The sequence below is a fragment of the Barbatula barbatula genome (assembly GCF_947034865.1).
Source record: "Barbatula barbatula genome assembly, chromosome: 2".
Classification (NCBI taxonomy): domain Eukaryota; kingdom Metazoa; phylum Chordata; class Actinopteri; order Cypriniformes; family Nemacheilidae; genus Barbatula; species Barbatula barbatula.
In genome coordinates this window covers 16,374,811-16,393,488 of record NC_136767.1, presented here as the reverse complement: position 1 = coordinate 16,393,488, position 18,678 = coordinate 16,374,811, and the positions used below count along the sequence as shown (strand labels likewise).

Sequence of the window (18,678 nt, the reverse complement as noted above, 5' to 3'; positions counted from 1 at the left end):
GTGTGCTGTGATGCACGGGATATCTGCAATCCCATAAAAGCAGAGCATTTTCTTAACAGGGTTCACTGTGTTACGCATTAAGGTGACAAATCTGACGGTTTTTAGTTACATGTGTTAGGTTCGAAACGAAAACGTACCTTGAACAGCTGACGCTACAGCAAACGCGTTTCCCTCTCGGTTTTCTTATGTCTCTTCAATTTTCTGGAATGATTTAAACTCTTATTGTTTTTCTGAAGTGAATATGGTCAGTAATCTATGCATAAAGGATGTAAACTGTCTTTTTGAAAACCCAAACAAATCTTTTGAAACTACTGTTGACTTCCTTATCCTTGTGGCAAAGTTTTACTTTCACAAACAAAGGTTTCTTAAGAAAATTCCTACTTCGATTTCATATGTGAAGTAAATAATCAATTCACTAAGAACAATTGATAATAGAAAATGTACTTCTTTTCAAAAAAATATGATGAGATCTTTCATGTATCATGATTTATATTTCTGCAGTTTATTATTATATATATATATATCAAGCCTGTAGGCAGGGGGGGTTCGGGGCTCACTGCCAAATGTCCAGAATTTAAGTCGTTTTTTTTCATGTAATTATTGTCATCATTGTTTTCAATCAAAAAGCATGCTTGTTAAGATACCAGCAGACAAGCTAATCCAACACAAATTAGTGCATAAAAGGTCACCAAAATGAAGTATTTGAACAAGAGGAGAAAAACTGCAAAAAGGTCCACTTTTTGAAAAAAAATAACCTCCCCTTTCAATAGGCTGGCTAAGGACCTGTATATATATATATATTTATTTTTTTTTCTTTCGAATTTTCTTTCCTTTTTTGTCCTATGTTGGTGTACATGTTGTTAATTATATGCATTTCGGAAATGTTCTAGATTCTAAGGAGTGTATGTTTGCACTTTTGTAAATGGCTTACTACCGCCGATCTTTTTTACAATTGTTTTAATGACCAAGTCATATTTTGTGTATTGTATATAATTTCAGTATACGTTGGGGCAGCGGTAATCTAATAATGCATTCAAGTCTTAATAATATATTATACTTTGTTTTTTGGGTGGAAATAAACCTCTTTTTGTTAGGGTAGTGTTCAAATTTTTGTTTATTTAATAAAACGTTTGATGTAAATAATCGGCATACCAACCAGGGCATGATAAAAATGAAATAAAAACTTTAGCTTTAAATTTAAAGAGAAAATTGCAAACAAACAGGTTTTCACAGGTAGCCTATGTAATAACTCCTTCATTTTAGCTTTTCAGTTTAATATTTAAAAAATCCTGAATTCATTTCATTTCATTAAAAAAATGATATAGCTATAGTCAGTTTTAGTATTGTAGGTTGACATGAGGTCTTGGAAATCCACCACGAGTGTTTCCACGATCAGAAGCGTAGAATTGAGCTGGAGAATAGGACGAGTTCTGCAAAGAGACAGAGGATGATCTGTTACTGGAACATTGTTACTGTTTGCAGAAATGACCTTCTCCAAAGAACTTTGATCATCAACAGTAAGATCCTGAACCTTATTAGAACACACTAAACTGTACTGTAATATCCTGAGTGCTCCAAAGATAACCATGTCAAGAAGATAAAAACTCACGGATACACTCTGAAATTGATATGGTACGTACCACGTCTTCATAAGGATGCGAAGGTGCATGTTGTCTGTAATCATTACGGTGGTCCAGAGAACCACCACTGTTGTCATAGGGGTTTCGGCTGTGTGAATCTCTAGCATACGGGTTATTAATAGTCTGACCATAACTTGCTGAACTGCTACAATCACACAAATACATGAAAAGACAAAATAAAAACACATGTGAAACTTTGAAAAAACTGCATAGTTGTTCCTCAATTTGTGTAACAATGAATTATTGATCATTAACTACCTGTAGGGCCGAGCAGGACCTTCCACAGGAGGATCACGTGTGCCACTGGTCATGTTGTGGCTATCAAAAAACATTTAAGAGCTATTGGATTCTTCATGATCCAAGAAAACCATGGCTTATTGGGGATTATTATTAACTACCTGTAGGGCCGAGAAGGACCTCCCTTTGGTTGATCACGTATCCCACCGGACATACTGTGGAGAAATTCAGAACAACATTAATGAAATATCTGATAGAGTTATCAACTTGAAAAAATTTAAAAATAGACACTACGTACTATGAAAATGTAAACAAATACAGTGTTTTCTAGAAAAGCGTAAAAACTCACCTATTGGCACTGTTGGGAATGGTTATCATGGGAATGTGGTTTTGTGGCACAGGTCTTGTGGTAGGGGCAGGTCGACCCTTTGAAAGCCAGGTAAAAGTTCATATTAAGCAAGTTTTGTTTTCTGCTAATTATTTCTTACCGTGATTTTTGTATAGTACTTCTGTGCTGTGTTTTATTATATTGTTAGTTATGTCCAGTTTGTGCCTACAAGAATTGTTATATTGATTTCAATAATTGACAATCTTTACCCCAAAATCCAGACATTCATACAGTTGCTTACATTATTCAGATCAGAGGCAAATGTAATTCCGGGGAATAGGTTCTGTTCTTTGGGAGAAGCCGTGTTGACTGCGTTACTAAGTGCAAAGACAAAAAAACGTACACAAGATTTTTATTACGGGATGTGTAATTATGTCAGCTGTTTTAATGTCCCTCATGAAGTCAAACTGTGCAAGAGAATCGCACTCTGCTCTCAAAATACTATTGCTAATTTTTACCTACCTTTTGTGGCTCTTGCCTGATGGCAGCATTATCACATAAACAATAATCCCCACAAGTATAGCAAGTGTGATACCGGGCAGAGATGCCACCAGGGCAAAGGTCACTATTGTCCATCTCTGAGAACAGTCTTCGTCGATGTAAAACTCACCTTTTCGGGCATTGCACCTACACAGAAAACAGAAGAGTTGTCAAAAACAAACAAAGACTCAGTGTGAGGCAACAATTCTCAAACCCACAGTGTTTAAGCAGATTTTGACCACGATTTTCCCATTGACACAACAAAATTGTGCGATATTTACAGGTTTATGCGCATGTCTGACACTCAAATCAGAATACGTATGCTACATGGTGGGTTTGTATTTGATATTTTATCTAGATGATCAACCACATTTTGAAAGAGCTGTGGAGATAGATAAGACTAAGAACCTGTATCTACTTACCGACAATATGGTTGTCCTTCAAAACAGTTACAGCTACTGACTTTTGTGTCACAGGACCAAGCGTTCAAACACTGGTCAAAGTCATTTACATTAGAACATTCAGCTGAAAACACACATACAATAAGAGTATTGATCAACACATACAATTACTTGAAATTCTTTTATTAAACAGGTATTACATAATATTTTGACATTTTGATTCCTCACAAAGCAATTGTAGAGATTCATACAAACAAAATACACATAAACTTACGGTTTGGTGTCTGTCCCGTCACATTATGAGTAACAAATACGATGAAACACACATATATCAAGAACTTCATGTTTAAGCTCCAACACATTGACCATTACACACACACACACCTGAATTTCACTGTAGCACTTGCAAATCAGTACTTTGCACTGTATTTTAACTAGTGTATTTATGATATGGTATACACACCCAACCAAGTGCAAAGCTGAGAAAGAGCATGCGTACATCTAGCATAAGAAAAATTCTGTTCTCAAATAATTTTTTATATTATTAGTAAAGTAGTCATGTAATGTAAATGAATGTTAAGAAAACTAGATGTGTTGTAATGATAATGCAGTTAGGAAAATGCTTTATAGTTTATTTTGTCTTCATGACTTTTGAACTACAGATTTACACAGTATGGCAATCTTTAGAGTATAGCTGTTTGACCCTTAAACTACTCAGGGAGTGGAGCTCTATGGAATATATATGTTGTTTAGGGGTTTGTGCTACAGTGTTATGCATGTACGTTTGATACTGTTGCTGCTTTGTTGCTGTTGCTGTATTTTTACTTGAGTGATCTCTAAAATGCATAAATTTATCTATAGATGATTCCAGCAGCAACAACATTATGTCACGTGGGCCAACTTTAAAAGGATAGTTCAGCAAAAATACAAATTCTGTCATCATTTGCTCACCTTTGAGTTGTTCCAAATCTGTATAAATGTCTTTGTTCTGATGAACACAGAAAGATAATTGGAAGAATGCATATAACCAAACAGTTTCTGGCCACCATTTACTACCATAGTAGGAAAATGACTTTTAATACAATTTTTGTTCTGTTGAACACAAAAGAAGGATAGCAAACTGGGGCACTTTAGACTACCATTTAAATGTTTCCTACTTTGCTAGTCAATGGGGTCCAAGAACTGTTTGGTAACAAGCATTCTTGCAAATATCTTTCTCTGTGTTCAACCAAACAAAGAGATTTATACAGATTTGGAACAACTAGAGTGAGTCATTCATGACAGAATTTCATGGTCATTTTTGGGTGAACTATTCCTTTAATTCCAGTAGACCTCCGCAGAGAATCAATTCCTGTTGAGTAGTTTCAAGTTGATATAATACAATGAATATACAATAAAATATTCATATGATTATAAATTAAATATAAATTGTTATTTTCAATTATATCAGAAGTTAACTTAGGGCCAGGTGCGTGTGCGTCCAATGAAACACACTTTTACACTAAGGCAATTATATTAACCGCAAGACTTAGAAAGGGACCTGAATAGAATTGAAATGTACGAGGGTTAAAATTCTTAATAACTTGATTAAAGACACATTAGAATTTAGAAACCCCAGAACGCTTAAGGTTCACAAAAAAACATTTATTTGTGACATTCTTCATCACAGAACCTGTCCCAGTCCCTCACATGGACTCAAGACTTCATATAAAAATAACATGTAAAAAAACAACCATCAGAACAGTACAAAATATACAATTATGTACAACACCATCATGAATAACAGGACAGATTTACAGGAATGAGTGTTAGCTGTCTGAATCCATGTCGCTGTCTCCTCCAACAGATCGGAATTCCTCGCTGTCTTCATCGTCCTCACTAAGCTGGGCCTGTGTGAGTACACTAGGCCCTCTCCTACGCTCATCGTCGTCCTCTTCTTCTTCCTCTTCGCTGATCCCATACCCTTCTTCTCCATCCCGTTCTCCTGTTCCGGGGCTGGATGCCTGTCTTTGCATCTGACTGTCTCCATCATCATAGCTGCCATAGCTACAACACACAGACAATGAGCGTGCATACATTTGACAATTTATCACCATTTTTAAAAAATAACCTAATGTCAATAATCCAGATCCCTGTTGTTTAGCAGACCTCAAATATTATGTGCTTTTTGTATGCACATGAGCTAACCTGACGTTGCTGTCCTCCATGTGTGTCTCTTCATCAGGCCCCTCCCCCTCATATGACATCATACTCTCTTCCTGTTCTAGTCCAATCCGGGTGCTCTCCTGATGACCCAGTTCGACATCACTGTCACTGCCACTTTCTGACAGCTGGATGGCTACAATAGAGGGTAAAGAGTGTTATTTTTATATACACAGCCCAATAAATATCACTCACACATGATGAATATCACAAACACACTTACATGAGAACGGATTGTCACCCTCCTCCTCACTGGCATCATCTTCTGCATCTGACATCAGCAGATCCTGGTAAAGAATGCTGGCCTGTGCCGGCCGGCTGGAGACTTCGTCATACTCCTCTTCATCCCCATGCATATGCCTCTGTGGCCGCATGAGGAGCTCATCGTCGTCATCTTCATCCTCATCGTCCAAATCTCCCTCTTCGGCCTGAAAATACATATAACACTTAATCTCTGACAGTCTAGTGTTACAAAATTGTGTGACGATCTGTGTGTATTTAATACCGGAGCAGGTGTTTTAGGTTTTCCATCATCATCTTCCTCAAATCCTTCAATGTCCACATCAGACTCCTCTTCACCCAATCTTCCTCTGCCATGACGACCCTACATATACAAATTTAATTAAGTTGTGCAGTGTCACAAAGAAAAACAACAGTATTGGAGACTAAAACATGCAAGGTGAATGACAGATTGAATGGATAAGTAAATTCAGGCCTTTGGATATGAATATATTCCTTTCTGATTCCAAAAGAAAGCCAGATAATGACTGAAAACTCTGAGAGAAAGAGATGTTATGCTATATTGTTCTCCCAAAAATGAAATAATTTACTCACCCTTTTGTCATTTTAAACCTTTAGGACTTTCTTCCGCAGAACAGAAAAGAAAATATTTGGAAGAAAGTTTGTAAATGAACAGCACTGGCCCCCATTCACATCTATTGTATGGACACAAAACCAAGGCAAGTGAATGGGGGCCAGTTCTGTTCGGTTACAAACTTTCTTCAAAATATCTTTTGTGTTCTGTGGAAGAAAGAAAGTCACACAGGTTTGAAATGACAAAAGGGTGAGAAAATGATTACAGGGTTTTTTAAATTTTTGGGTAAACTATCACTTTAAAGGCATTCCAGGCTCAAGGCTGCATTTTTTTAAATACAGACTTAAGAAATAGTTCATCTTAAAAGTGATGTGATAATTTACTGTTGTCATTTTAAACCTGTGTGCAAAACACAAAATAAGATATATTGAAAAATGTGGGTCACCATTCACTTCGATTGTATGGACACAAAACGAATACAACGAAGTCAATGGGGACCAACCGTTTTCTGTTACAAAAATATTTCAAAATATCTTCTTATGTGTTCTGCAGAAGAAAGAAACTCATACAAATACCAAGAGGGTGTGTAAATAATGACGGAATTTTAATTTTGAAGGTGAACTATCCTTTCAGGAGACATCACTAAGATGCATCCAGTCCTAAAATACATACATTGAAAGCTGAATGTTAGAAAATCAAGTGAGCAGCAGCATACATATTTTAAGGGGTCAGGCCAGTCAAACGAAAAGGAATGGAGAAATAAAGACATAGAGGGAGTGAGGAGTACCTGCCCCCCTCTTTTCTCAGGGGTGGGAGGGATTAGCGTAGCCACGGCTAACAGACTAGAATCGCCCTGCAAACTCACAGACACACTGCTCTCACACACATCAGGCTAAGACAGACAAGAAGAGAGAGAAAGAGATAGAAAGTAAGAAGGTACAAGCCCCAGACACAGCAAGACAAACAGGCAGCAATAAAAGGAGAAGGGAAAGAAAGGTATAGTGAGGAAATGTTATGCAGCTACACAGTACACATCAGACGTATGCACTAGAGTGAGAGAGACGCATGCATTCTACTCTGTGCTCGAGTATATGCTGACATACTTCATTTCAGCCGCAATAAAATACACTTGCACACAGAGCGAGTATAAACCTGTGGTGTGTACGGTCCGGGGGTCAAGGGGTCTAAGCACTCAAGATCTGCAGCATCCAGAGCGGCTTCTTTAGCAGTAGAGATGTCCTTCTCCAGTTGAGTCAGGTGTTCATCATACTAACACAAGAAAAACAAACAGACACACACATTAATAAAAACCCCAAACGCACACAGAATGACTCTCTGTCTCACACACACCTCTGCTAATGTTTGCTTGCAGACGTTCACGATTTCAAGAGCCGTTTTGGTATAAGGGCTGTCAGGTCCTGGAGGTCAAAAAAACAAAATGAATCCATGAGAAATTAATGCATGAATCTAAACAATTAAAAACGTTATATGCATTTCTCACCATTGTACTTGACACTGTTGGCGTGAATGAGGCTGACGTCGAATTGAAACACTTCTCGGTTCTGATACTTATGCTTTGAGATGTTCTACACACACACAGACACAATCAGGTAGATATTCGCCATTAAACTTCATTCTTCTTTGAAGGTTCTTGATGTTACAGACAAACTTTTCTGACCTTGCGAAGGGAGTCCAAGTCCATAGGGTTGATGATGACCTTATAGTAATCCGGAACAAACTTCTTATTAACAGGATGATGGAAGGGCCAGGACTACAGAGGCAAGAAGAGATGGAGAAAGAGCAAAAACTTTATTTCTGCTACCTCCATATCATCCTATGATACTTTTAAAAGCCTTATATATGGCAGATAACTGAGCATTACTTACATCAGGGACAGCCATCATCTTCTGAGTAACAATGTTGTCAAGAATGAATGAGAAAGCGACCTGGTCGTCATCATCCAAAAGAGGATTAATTGCTTTTTCCAAACGAACCAAACGCTCTTCTTTCTGCAACAGGGAAACAACAATTAGCAGTGAAATTCTTCTCTTAACAAATCTTTTAGTGAAATATATATCTACCTCTTTCAGTTTTTCATCACAGAGATGCAACATCATCTGAGCGACAAGGGTTAAATGATGCTTTACACCTAAAAACACACCAACACACATAGATCATCAGAACATCTTGTCCGAGTAAGCCCCTGTAACTATCTGTTAAATGCGTATAAACTACCGTTGTATGTCGAACTGTTTTTAAAGATGAGCTCAACGCTTTCCCTGAACTCTTCTCGTGATGGGTACATGCGCTTGCGAACATTTTCACGTAATGTCTGGAGGTCCATGGGCCGTGTGATGATCTTGTAATAATCCTTAACCGCCTTGCTGTTCACAGGAGTGTGAAACGGGTACGTCTGCGAGGCAAACACAATCATCAGTGATTGTTAGTGTCTGTGTTCATGTCTAGCATATGTGTGAGATTGTGCAGATGTGTCTTACATTAGGAAGATCCCTCATGTCATTGATGATGCTTTCCAGGACAGAGGAGAGCGTGACCATGGGGTCTGTCCTTCTGCGATGAATGGATTTATGAGGACGCTGAGAAAGACACAGCATAATGAACGATCACGTTGCAAGCAGTTTAACAAGGCTTACAGAGACCTGTAAAGATCTGCAGTATAAAACACGCATTTAAATGCGGTCTTACATTCAGGTAGTCACAGTGTACGGTTGTTCCCACACGTCTTTTCTTTTTGGGAGGAAGCTGCTGCTTAGGAAATTTCAGAACCAGAGATTTTCTCCGCACTTCGTCAGCACTAATAAAAAAAATACACAGATTAACATTCATAACAATGTCACAATATTCATCTTAAACCTAGAACATCCGTGTAGTCTAAACCATAAAAAGCCGGCGCAACACGACAACGGCTTGTTCTTAATGATATTGTCTTTTATCGTGTGGCGCCACGTACAGAGTAGACACAGCATTGTGGTGTGATATTTAAATGTTTTTGTTGAATAACAATAAAGGTAAATGCCTCATATGCTGTTTTATGTTATAAATATTAATAACATAAAATACTATATTATTATTATTATCAGTTTTCTAATTAATTGTCACATCAAAGGACATGTATATGGGTTGTTCAATTGAAATACTTACCAAATAGTCATGAATTTGTGCTTAAAATAGTGATGGCAAGAAATATTAAAATTAATATAGTTTTGTTTTTAGTTTTATTTTAGCATTATGAATATTTTAATATAAATACTGTTTTTATACTGTTAATATATGTTTTTTTACTTTAGCTTTTAAGTTATTGATTTTTTATGTTGCTGTGTTTTATTTTTTATTTATTCTCAGTTAGTGCCTCAACTTGAACTTATTTCAGTTTATTGCTGATGCATTTCTAAGTTTGCTTAGGCCAAAGTTCTTGAATTTATTTTTGATTTCAATAAACAGAAATAGTTTAAAAAACATGTAAACTAGTGTATTAAAAAACACGTTTATTGGTTTTAGTTTTACTAAACTTTAACAACTTTGTAACAACTTTGTAAGGACATTTTTACCCAATTTTGTATAAATAACCAAGATTGTAGTTTAGAAACAAGCCCATAGACATGTTATGTGTGCATTACCTTTCAATGAGCTGCTTTCCAAGCACAATCTTAGTTCCTTCTACTTTAATAAGCTCTTCATTGTCGTTGTGGATCACAGTCTTCTCCAGCTCCTCTTCCTGCTCCTCTGTCATAGCCACGGGGTTAGAGGGTGGGGCATTGGTTTGGTAGTACAACGGGCAAAACTTATTGGTTCTCATGTGGCCAATTGCACCACACGCTCCACATTTCAGCTGGGGATGAAAAATTATAAAATCTTAGAAAAACTATGCTTAAGCAAATATCTGAAATATTCTGTTTCAATCAAAGCAAGAGTGAACATCAGTGGTGAAGATCAGATCATAGTGCTATACCTTCAGGTCTGGTCGTTCTTTGGCCTTCTTGGTCTTTTTCTCAGGTGGACCTTTAAATCTATCTTTCTCTTGGTTTCGTTTGAGGCGTCGCAGTTGCTCCTGAATTCTCCTTCGTTCTTTTCTCATCTCCTCTCTGTGCTGCTCATCAAACAGCGCAAACTTACGGCTGCATACGGGACAAAAACACAATGAAAACACCATTTTGCTGATGAAATTCCCATGATACTGATGCACCCACTACAAAAGCAGACACTTACATGAAGTCTTCATCTTTCGTGTTGCGTATGCGTAAATAAGCGTCGATGACGGCAGGTTTGCGCACAGTCTCGCAACGCACATACTCCTTGCCGTCCTCGTCGCAAAACGTCCGATAAATTTTCAACCTTCGTCCTGTTGCAGAAGAGTTCAAACTGGTGACAGAGGATGCGTCGTCATCTTTGTGAGAGCTTGTGGAGAGGGCGCTCGCTACAACACACAAAAACACATAGAGATATTAAACACAAAGCTATAGATCTAGCGAAAGATAGTCTCTCTCGCTCACACACACAAACGTACAGCCTTTGCGTCGTTCTTTGCGGCCCTTCTCTTTTTCACTATCTTCTCCCATCAGCATCCGCTGCAATTCTTTTCTCTCCTGTTCCTCTCTTTCTCTGCTCAGCTGAGAGCTGGTCTTTTTATTCTGCAGCATATTCTCAATGTTCTTGCCCATCTCTTCAAAATCGCTGTCCTCTGCTGAACTGCTGTCTGTGTCCGTGGACAAAACCTCGGTGGACTCCAGCACCCTAAAACACAAACACTGTGTTAACCAAGATCAAAGCACAAATTGGTGGGAGGTTGCAGAACCTCACTATGTTCGTAGAGGTTCTCACTTGTTCTGCAGGTCAAAGATCCTCTGGCACTCCTCTTTGTAACGTTCTTGATGCTCTGCTACAGAGAACCGAGACCCACGAGCAAATTTGCTCATAGGCCCCTCCCCTGAACGAGCCTGTTCGGTAGACATGGTCCTCACGACGTCTATGACTTCCCAACGAGAAAGTTTCTTTATCTAAATACAAGCATACATATAAGAACAAAACTTTCTAAACAGCCAATTATGTTTATTTGGTTGTTAAATGGTCAGTGTCACACCTCTTCCTCGGGAACCCCAAACTTTCGGAGCAACTGTTTGGCATTTTTGAGTGACAGTCTTCTCAGATCAGCATCAGTCCCTGTTACAGTCTTCTTTACTGGTTGGGGCTCTCGATCATCCTGTGTGTGATAAAATATTTATATTTGTTAGCAAGCTGTTTAATAAGCAGGATCTGTGCTGAATGGTCGTGAGGTATATACCTTCTGTTGTGTTGGTTTATTAGGGACTTTAACATAGGAGAATCCTTCTCCACAGCCGGTGGGGTCAGCGACCCCCGTGACCTCCAGAAGACACTTCCCCTTCATTGCTGCAATGAACGCACGTGTTGTGTTCCAAGGGGCGGTGCGAACCTGAACATACAGAAGACCACAAACAAACATCAGGCTTGAGTATACAATGTTTTTTTAAGTTTAACATTGAATGCTAAATGAATAAATGTAAATGTAAATGAATGCAAATAGCCAAAATGGAATAACTACTGTACACAAATTAGTTCATTTCAGGATTGTTATAGGATCATGAGTGTTAGTCACACACAATATAATATGCATGATATTATATGGAATATCTGTAATGGAAGCAATATCATAATGTACTCAATGTAAAACTCTGACCTCATCATCAATCTTCATCTGGAATTCTTCCTCATTTTCCTCCTCGGGTGCAAAAAATGACTTCTCACCGTACCCAGCATCCTGCAAGAAAGCCATAATGCATCTGTGAGTAAACAGCATATACTATAATAAGGATAAAATTAATGTGTGCATGCATGCATCTTTGTTAACCTTTAGTCTCTGTTCTGCCACCTGCATACTATAGTAGGCACAGCACAGCTCTGGCGAGACCATTGCTCTGATCTCCTCTTCTGTCGGAAGCCGAAAATCAGGCTTTAACACCCACCAGTTAGAGTCCATGCCTGTAAGAACCATCATGACTATTACACAACTTGAAGAATAGACAAGAGGGCCTAGTAATATGACTGGAAAGATTTGGAAAATATAACATGTTCTTCTTGGATTATAAACAACACAACTTTTATTTCTGTGTGAACTATCCCTTTAACTGTTGATCTATAGATAATGTGCCAAGATAAAAGGACTTATTCGTTCTTTTATGCAATGTAATGTATGGCACAATGATGTGTTTGGTGGAACTTCTGTAACACAACTTCCTGTTCCTGCTCTACCTTTCCTGTACCAGAACCTGGCCTTTCTGCATCTGTCACCTCCTGTCTGACAAAACACACACAGATGGTCTGAAAACAATTTATCTGGGTGCTACTGTTCTCTCCTCCGTGTACACTTCCCAGTCCATGAAAAATAAATGTTTTTCACGACTTAAGATCATGTGTGCGTGAGAGACAGGCTGCAATTTCACCTGTGCGTTTAAAGTCAGCACAGAGTTTCAAGCGTTTGCGGATGCTGCTCTCAGAGTGAGAGGGAAATGCCTTCTTTATATCCTCCATACGGATGCGACGAGGACGATCTTTACTCTTCCAGAATAGACGATAGATGAACACCTAGAGAGAAGTGAGAAAATTAGAGAACACTGGGCCTAGTTGATTCTCTTATAACTTGCTTCATAGTCGTGTCGTAATTACAGCACCCAGCCTTAAAACCTTTTACAAACCGATAATTACTCTTAAAATCAAAGTAATACAGGAAGGAAGGAATGGCGGCTGGCATTACCTGGAGAAAGTCTCGAATGTGAGTGTTGGCCCGTTTAGAGTTGGGCCCTGGCACCTCAATAAGAGGACACTCCTGTCCCACAACAAATATGTCCACAAGCTCTCGGATGAAATAGCCCTGTCGCAGTCGGATAATCAGGAAATCCGTCTCAGGCATCTTATGTAGGTAGACGGGAGCTCTGAACAGGTTATTTTCAAAAGCCTGTGACACAAACCAAAAAAATTCAACATTCATTATATATAAATTCATCTGAATTTATTCAAATTGAAAGCTATGATATGATGTAGAGTTTGTTGTGACAGCCAGATATAATATGAAAATGTGCATTACCTGCAGTAGTTGCCCAGGGTGCAAAGATCCGAGAAATGGTGATGTGTGACAGTAAACTGTCTCTCCATATTTACAGTCAGGTGCTCCTGGGTCTTTACCTGGTTTCTACACAGATAAAAAAATTAATGACCACATTCTCATGCCACGAGATCTCATCACACCCCATTGACTACCATAGATGAAAAAGTTTCTTTGTTCTGTTGTACACCAAAGAAGATATTTTGAAGAATGTAGCAAAGCAAACAGTTCTGGGGGACTTTTGAATACCTCATTTTTTTCTTCTAGTCTAGTCAATGGCAGCCAAGAACTGTTTGACAACAAAAATTCTTCCCAAGATCTTTCTGTGTTCATCAGAACATAGAAATGTATATAGAATTGGGACTCGAGGGCGATGACACAAGTTTTATTTTTGGGTAAACTTTCACTTTAACAGCTCAGTACTGATATGTGTAAACGCAGATATGCATTTCTTGCAACTTACTCTTTTATAGTAGTTTTTGATCTTGCTCGCCATGCCAACTTGCATGAGAAGAGGGGGATTTTCCTCACTATATTCAGCCAAAATCAAGTCTCCATCTTTCCCTGTCAAATCCTGCGCAGTGCGCATGAAGAACATGTCCCCTCCGCCTGATGCCTGCCTCTCCTGCTCTCGCATCTGAGAGTGTTAAATACAAGATAAATGCAGGATGAGAATGAATATGATGTTCAACACATTATTTTAGATTATTATACATACTTATTTTTCTCAAGTAAACAGACGACATTAGTGTACCTTAGCCTTTTTCTTGATGTGTTTGAGTAGGGGCTGGACTTGGTGCTGACCGGGCTGAGACAGAGCTCCAAATGAGTACTTCTTTAGGGAAGGTCGATGGAATTGACGTAGCTTCATGGGCCCCATGTGAGTGGGGAAAAATGGCTGTCTCAACTCCACAGACGGAATGGAGTGCTGACAGAAAAATATGAATTTAGACAAAATGCTAGAAGATACAGACTCTTTTCCGTTTTATTACAACACAGGCTTATGTGCATTGTACGTGTCCCCAACCTGGATTATGTTTCCTCCAAAGGTGCCCCTAAGCCCTTGTTGTTTGGGGTAGTAGAACTCATCATTGGATAAATTCCAGGGATCTTTAACCTCTGGCTGGGACATATTCTACAGCAGATAGAAAAAAAGGAGACTTCACATCTGTCCACATCTCTGGCTTGTTGCTTTTCTACATCACCTGTCTCTTTTCATCTCACCTGTTGAGGTTCATCTTTGATGACACCAGTCTTTCCAAGCAGAATGCGACTTTTTTTCAGGGCTGTATCTTTCTTGTTTTCTTTGGAGGGTGAATTAGAGGACCGCTGCTCTTTTTCATCAGGGATTTCTACAAGCATGAACCAATAATAGTTGTAAGGATTCATTTGAGGAGGAGGAATGGGGTGTTCCTCTGGGTTCTGTTAATGGACCTTTACACTTTTCAAGATAAATCATAGAAATACACTATGAAGCTTAAGTGTGGAACTTCTCTGCCACTAGTGTCAGCACATATCTGGAAAAATAATCTATAGTCACAATGTTTCAGGAAATCAGGTAACATATTACGCAATTATAGTTGTATATTAATATTAATTGTTTAAGCAGTTATAAAAGTTTAAACACTATACCCAGTATAATGTTTTCATCATTAGGGTTAAGGGTGAGAATGGGAGGAGAAGGCAGACAGTCCATGTTCTGGTCATCCCAGATTATGTTGTCTTCCCAACGGCCATACACAAGCTCCTCATTATCAATCGGAAATATAGAGAACCAGGGGTTGTCATCCTCATGAGCAACTGTATGAAAATATACAAATACATACAAATAAACACACAATCTCAACTGAGTCTCTGTAGTTATGCATATTAAAGGTTTAAACCTCTCCACAAAAGTTGAATAATGGACGTACTTTGATGATCGTGGATATGCTTGTCTCTCTTGGAGCCTGTTATCGATGGAGTTTTTACTAAAGGGGGAGGGGTTGGTGGCACCAAAAGAGAATTACTGCGACTTAGACCTAGAAAAGACACACATGTCCATTCTATTTAAACAAAGAGCAGAAAACCACCAAGAATATTAACATGTGTATAAATACATGTTTAATTAACAGTGTGACTAACATTGTTTCACAATTATTTGAATGGGTTAATAAGTGGACGCGTGTGTTTTTGACTGCATTATGGCCGAGTTCTCTCACCCTGCTGAGCATTGTATGCATTGGCGTTACGGGTCATACTAGTAGGCAGCCACCCAGCTAAACTGGCACGTTGGGTCTTGGTGCCTTTGTGTTTTACATCCTCTCCATTCCAGATGATGTCATCCTCCCACTGCAGCTGGGTCACCATTAAAAACAACTCATCCTGTACTTTTGAGTCCTCATCCTCCTTCAAACACATAAAAACATGTTAACTACGACTTAATCTGAACTCAATTATATAATTTTAATTCTTATTTTTTATGTTGCATAATGTTATAATGTTGAAATGATATATTTTTAACAACAGGAGTGAACTAAGAGTAAAAGATAAAAATCAAAATAATCTTTTTAGTGCACTTCAGTTCACAGACCTCAGAATGCGTTTCCATATTTGGTTCCTGTTCACTGCCTGGTTCAGATGCTTGTGTATTTGTTGTAGTCTTTGCTACTGAGTCAGTACTGTCCTGCTGTTGGTCATCTTTGAGTTTAAATCCATAATGAAAGCCACTTCCATCCTCTGTGACTCCAAGCATGTCATACCAAAGTTGAGCTGGACCGTAACGCCACTCCGCCACCCTTGGCCTCACCTCAGACACCTTGTCACCTTCACCAGACACCTGCATAAACTTAGACTCCACTGGAGCCATCATGGTGATCTACAGAGTAAAAAACACACACAAAACATGTTTATGCCCTTATTTCTTCCAAACGTGTATTATTTTTCTGCTGTGGATCAGTAAATTACCTCATCATCAGAAAGACATTGCTCTGGTGGGGGAGGACCTGCATATTCGTAGTCCCACCCTGATTTTTTCTTAGCCCCAGCTTCGGGTGGGTTTGATTCGTTGTCACCTGTGGCTGTGTCCGAGTGTGGTTCTCTCTGCTTTCGTTTGCGTTTCCGGCGTGCACTTCGCCACACAGACGGCATGTTTTTACCAGGACCAAACAACCGCAAAAAACGCAAAACCTGGAGTATGAGAGCAAATAAAATCAAAAATAAGAATCAAACGTATGCGTCATGTCAGTGGGTTCAGAAATGTAATAAACTATGTGTTGAACATCACTCTGGAAATATTTTGAGCATTTCAGTCACCCTGCCAGGTCGGAACTCAGGGAAGAGTTGTGTGACTCCTGGAAGAGCTTTAGCAGCATCTTTCTGCATGATGCCTGCAAGTGGGAGGGTGAGACACTTCTGTCCGCCTGACCCTGAACCCAGAGATGGTCGATCACTCTCACTCTCACTGTCTGATGAGCTGCTGAAGTCAACTTTATCACCCACAGAGGATGGAGTGATGATAGAAGGCAGAATGATACCATCACCCTCATCACTCACTGAAGAGAGAAAGTGTAAAAAAAGTTGAGTTATTGTAAAAAGTGACAATTATCAGAATAAAATTAGACTCTGCATAACAATCATAAATAAATATTTTATTACTTCTAATCGGATTCATCAGTAAATCATTGCCATTAACTATATTGTCTTATTTACCACCAGTGATGTCCAGAGTAGGTGTGTCCTCTTTCTTGGCAGGAATTGACAGGCTTGGGGGTGGGGGAGGTGGCATGAGTTTAGAATCAACATCTTCACAATCAGCATCATAGTCATCCTCTTCATCTGCACATCAAAACACACATCATTTAAGTTTTAAGCGTGTCTGTGTATACATCAGTGTTTTTAGCAACATGTATGCTTGTTTACCTGTTCTCCGTAGTGGCTGCAGGTTACCCATTGCCTGTCTGTATCTGCGGGATTCATCCTCTGCAACTTCGCTGATATCCGAGTAATCGACGGCATCGTCTGTGCTCCTTACCCATCCTACACACACACACAAATAGTGCATAAAGTTAAATCGGGTTTCTAAATGTCCAAAAACTCAAGTTAAACTTTTTTTCAAAATAAACTAAAACAGACCCTCTGCGTCAATGTTGCTCTGGTCTCCCTCATGGTCAGCTGTGTCCTCTTCACTGGCTGTGATCTCCGTTATGAGGGAACCCAAACCCAGAGACCCCAGGCCAGCCAGGTGCTTCTTTGACTCCTGAAAAAGGAAAGAAACCGATTAATATATGTACAATATAAGGTTTGTTTTTCCTCTTCAGCCTTATTTTTTCAATTTATCTCACCATGTCAAGCACACTATCGTCCTCCAGCTGTCCATTCTCATTAATGTTGCCAAACAGAAACCCTGTCAGGTGGAAAGGACGGTCCTGATCCTCATCGCTGTCGGAGTCTGACATTCTAATCATGTAAATAAGGTAAAGAGATAAATCCATGAAGCAACCAAAACATGACGATATTACATAATACAGCCACTGTCCGATATGCCAGTAGAAGTACAACGTTAGACATTTATCCAAAGCAACTAGTTGTTTCAGTAAATGACCGTGGAAGCAACTTAGGGAGATACTTTATGAAAAGTGCATTAAGGTATCAGTCTTTACCAAAGCACCCTCAGATATGATAAAACATTGAAATTACATTCACCACATAAGTAAAATTATGTTAAACGTACTAAATGCAAACATATCCAGTAACGTTAGATAAGGAATGTCAACTATACAAATAATACAGCACGGCATTTAAATGCAGAAGCCAATAAAGTATCATTTACTTTCAGTAGTCAGTAATTTACAAGAGAAACGATCGTTTAAACTTTACTTTAAACTAAGCTTCAACATAACTGTCTGCTTTTAATCTCACGCCCACTTTACACAGTGTTATGAATTTTAAAAGCGCGTACCTGATATTAGCCTCTGCAAGGCTTTTTGATCCTCGGGCTCGAGTGAGCGGTTGACCGAATGAACGGCGTCCTTACCCGGACTGTTAGCGGCTAGCGCATAGCGCTCATTCGAATGCACGTGTGCAAATATCGTATGTGTTCAAGAGTCCGATACGTAACTTTAGTCAAATTAGTAGATGGATTATAATTAGTTAAAATGTTTTACAAATGAATGAAACGTTTCTACTGCATACCCGGGTAGATGCCGCTGTTTGTGTTTCTGTTTGTGTACGCGGGTCACCTCCGGTTTGCGGTCTCCCCCTGTAGGTGAATAGATGTTATAGCAGCGTCACACCGACAGCGTTCTCTCTAAATATTTACCAGAATATTCTGTTCAGTAACTTTGCTAAGGTGACAAAATGTTGCTGCATTAACTGAATTGAAATTGAACAAAGTGAATGCA

The 18,678-nt window shown here is 38.9% G+C and overlaps 2 protein-coding genes across 3 annotated transcripts; both read right to left on the bottom strand.

Moving 5' to 3' along the window:
- Nucleotides 1-1,097: 1,097 nt before the first annotated feature.
- Nucleotides 1,098-3,490, bottom strand: LOC306902568 (uncharacterized protein; the record flags this gene model as incomplete). Its single annotated transcript, XM_079471224.1, has 9 exons — nt 1,098-1,430; nt 1,641-1,785; nt 1,899-1,958; nt 2,039-2,092; nt 2,227-2,303; nt 2,507-2,582; nt 2,728-2,892; nt 3,168-3,270; nt 3,421-3,490. The coding sequence occupies 9 exons, from the start codon at nt 3,488-3,490 to the stop codon at nt 1,338-1,340; spliced, it is 843 nt and encodes a 280-aa protein (XP_079327350.1). The 3' UTR covers nt 1,098-1,337.
- A 958-nt stretch (nt 3,491-4,448) lies between these two features.
- taf1 (TAF1 RNA polymerase II, TATA box binding protein (TBP)-associated factor) lies at nt 4,449-18,585 on the bottom strand. 2 transcript variants are annotated; one of them, XM_079488011.1, is made up of 40 exons: nt 18,470-18,585; nt 17,620-17,734; nt 17,411-17,534; nt 17,198-17,314; nt 16,988-17,113; nt 16,592-16,830; nt 16,244-16,465; nt 15,870-16,154; nt 15,499-15,685; nt 15,211-15,318; nt 14,930-15,097; nt 14,522-14,649; nt 14,325-14,432; nt 14,052-14,225; nt 13,761-13,934; nt 13,280-13,384; nt 12,950-13,150; nt 12,639-12,780; nt 12,047-12,177; nt 11,876-11,956; nt 11,462-11,611; nt 11,261-11,380; nt 11,002-11,177; nt 10,688-10,914; nt 10,390-10,597; nt 10,133-10,298; nt 9,801-10,012; nt 8,869-8,977; nt 8,661-8,759; nt 8,398-8,575; nt 8,244-8,311; nt 8,049-8,171; nt 7,841-7,933; nt 7,664-7,748; nt 7,513-7,580; nt 7,315-7,431; nt 5,854-5,952; nt 5,572-5,776; nt 5,334-5,484; nt 4,449-5,192 (listed from the first exon to the last, which is right to left on the bottom strand). In XM_079488011.1, the coding sequence occupies exons 2-40, from the start codon at nt 17,731-17,733 to the stop codon at nt 4,955-4,957; spliced, it is 5,826 nt and encodes a 1,941-aa protein (XP_079344137.1). In that variant the 5' UTR covers nt 17,734; nt 18,470-18,585; the 3' UTR covers nt 4,449-4,954. The 2 variants fall into 2 exon arrangements, with proteins under 2 accessions (XP_079344137.1, XP_079344136.1); XM_079488010.1 differs by having other exon boundaries at nt 18,237-18,531.
- Nucleotides 18,586-18,678: the final 93 nt, after the last annotated feature.

What these genes read in the sequence shown, in the direction of transcription:
- taf1 (XM_079488011.1), bottom strand. Translation starts at nt 17,733, where the DNA reads ATGTCAGACTCCGACAGCGATGAGGATCAGGACCGTCCTTTCCACCTG. An exon ending in GCATATCCACGATCATCAAA is followed by an intron (nt 15,098 to 15,210) that starts GTACGTCCATTA and finishes ATTTTCATACAG; the next exon opens with TTGCTCATGAGGATGACAAC. An exon ending in AAACAGTTCGACATACAACG is followed by an intron (nt 8,312 to 8,397) that starts GTAGTTTATACG and finishes GTGTGTTTTTAG; the next exon opens with GTGTAAAGCATCATTTAACC.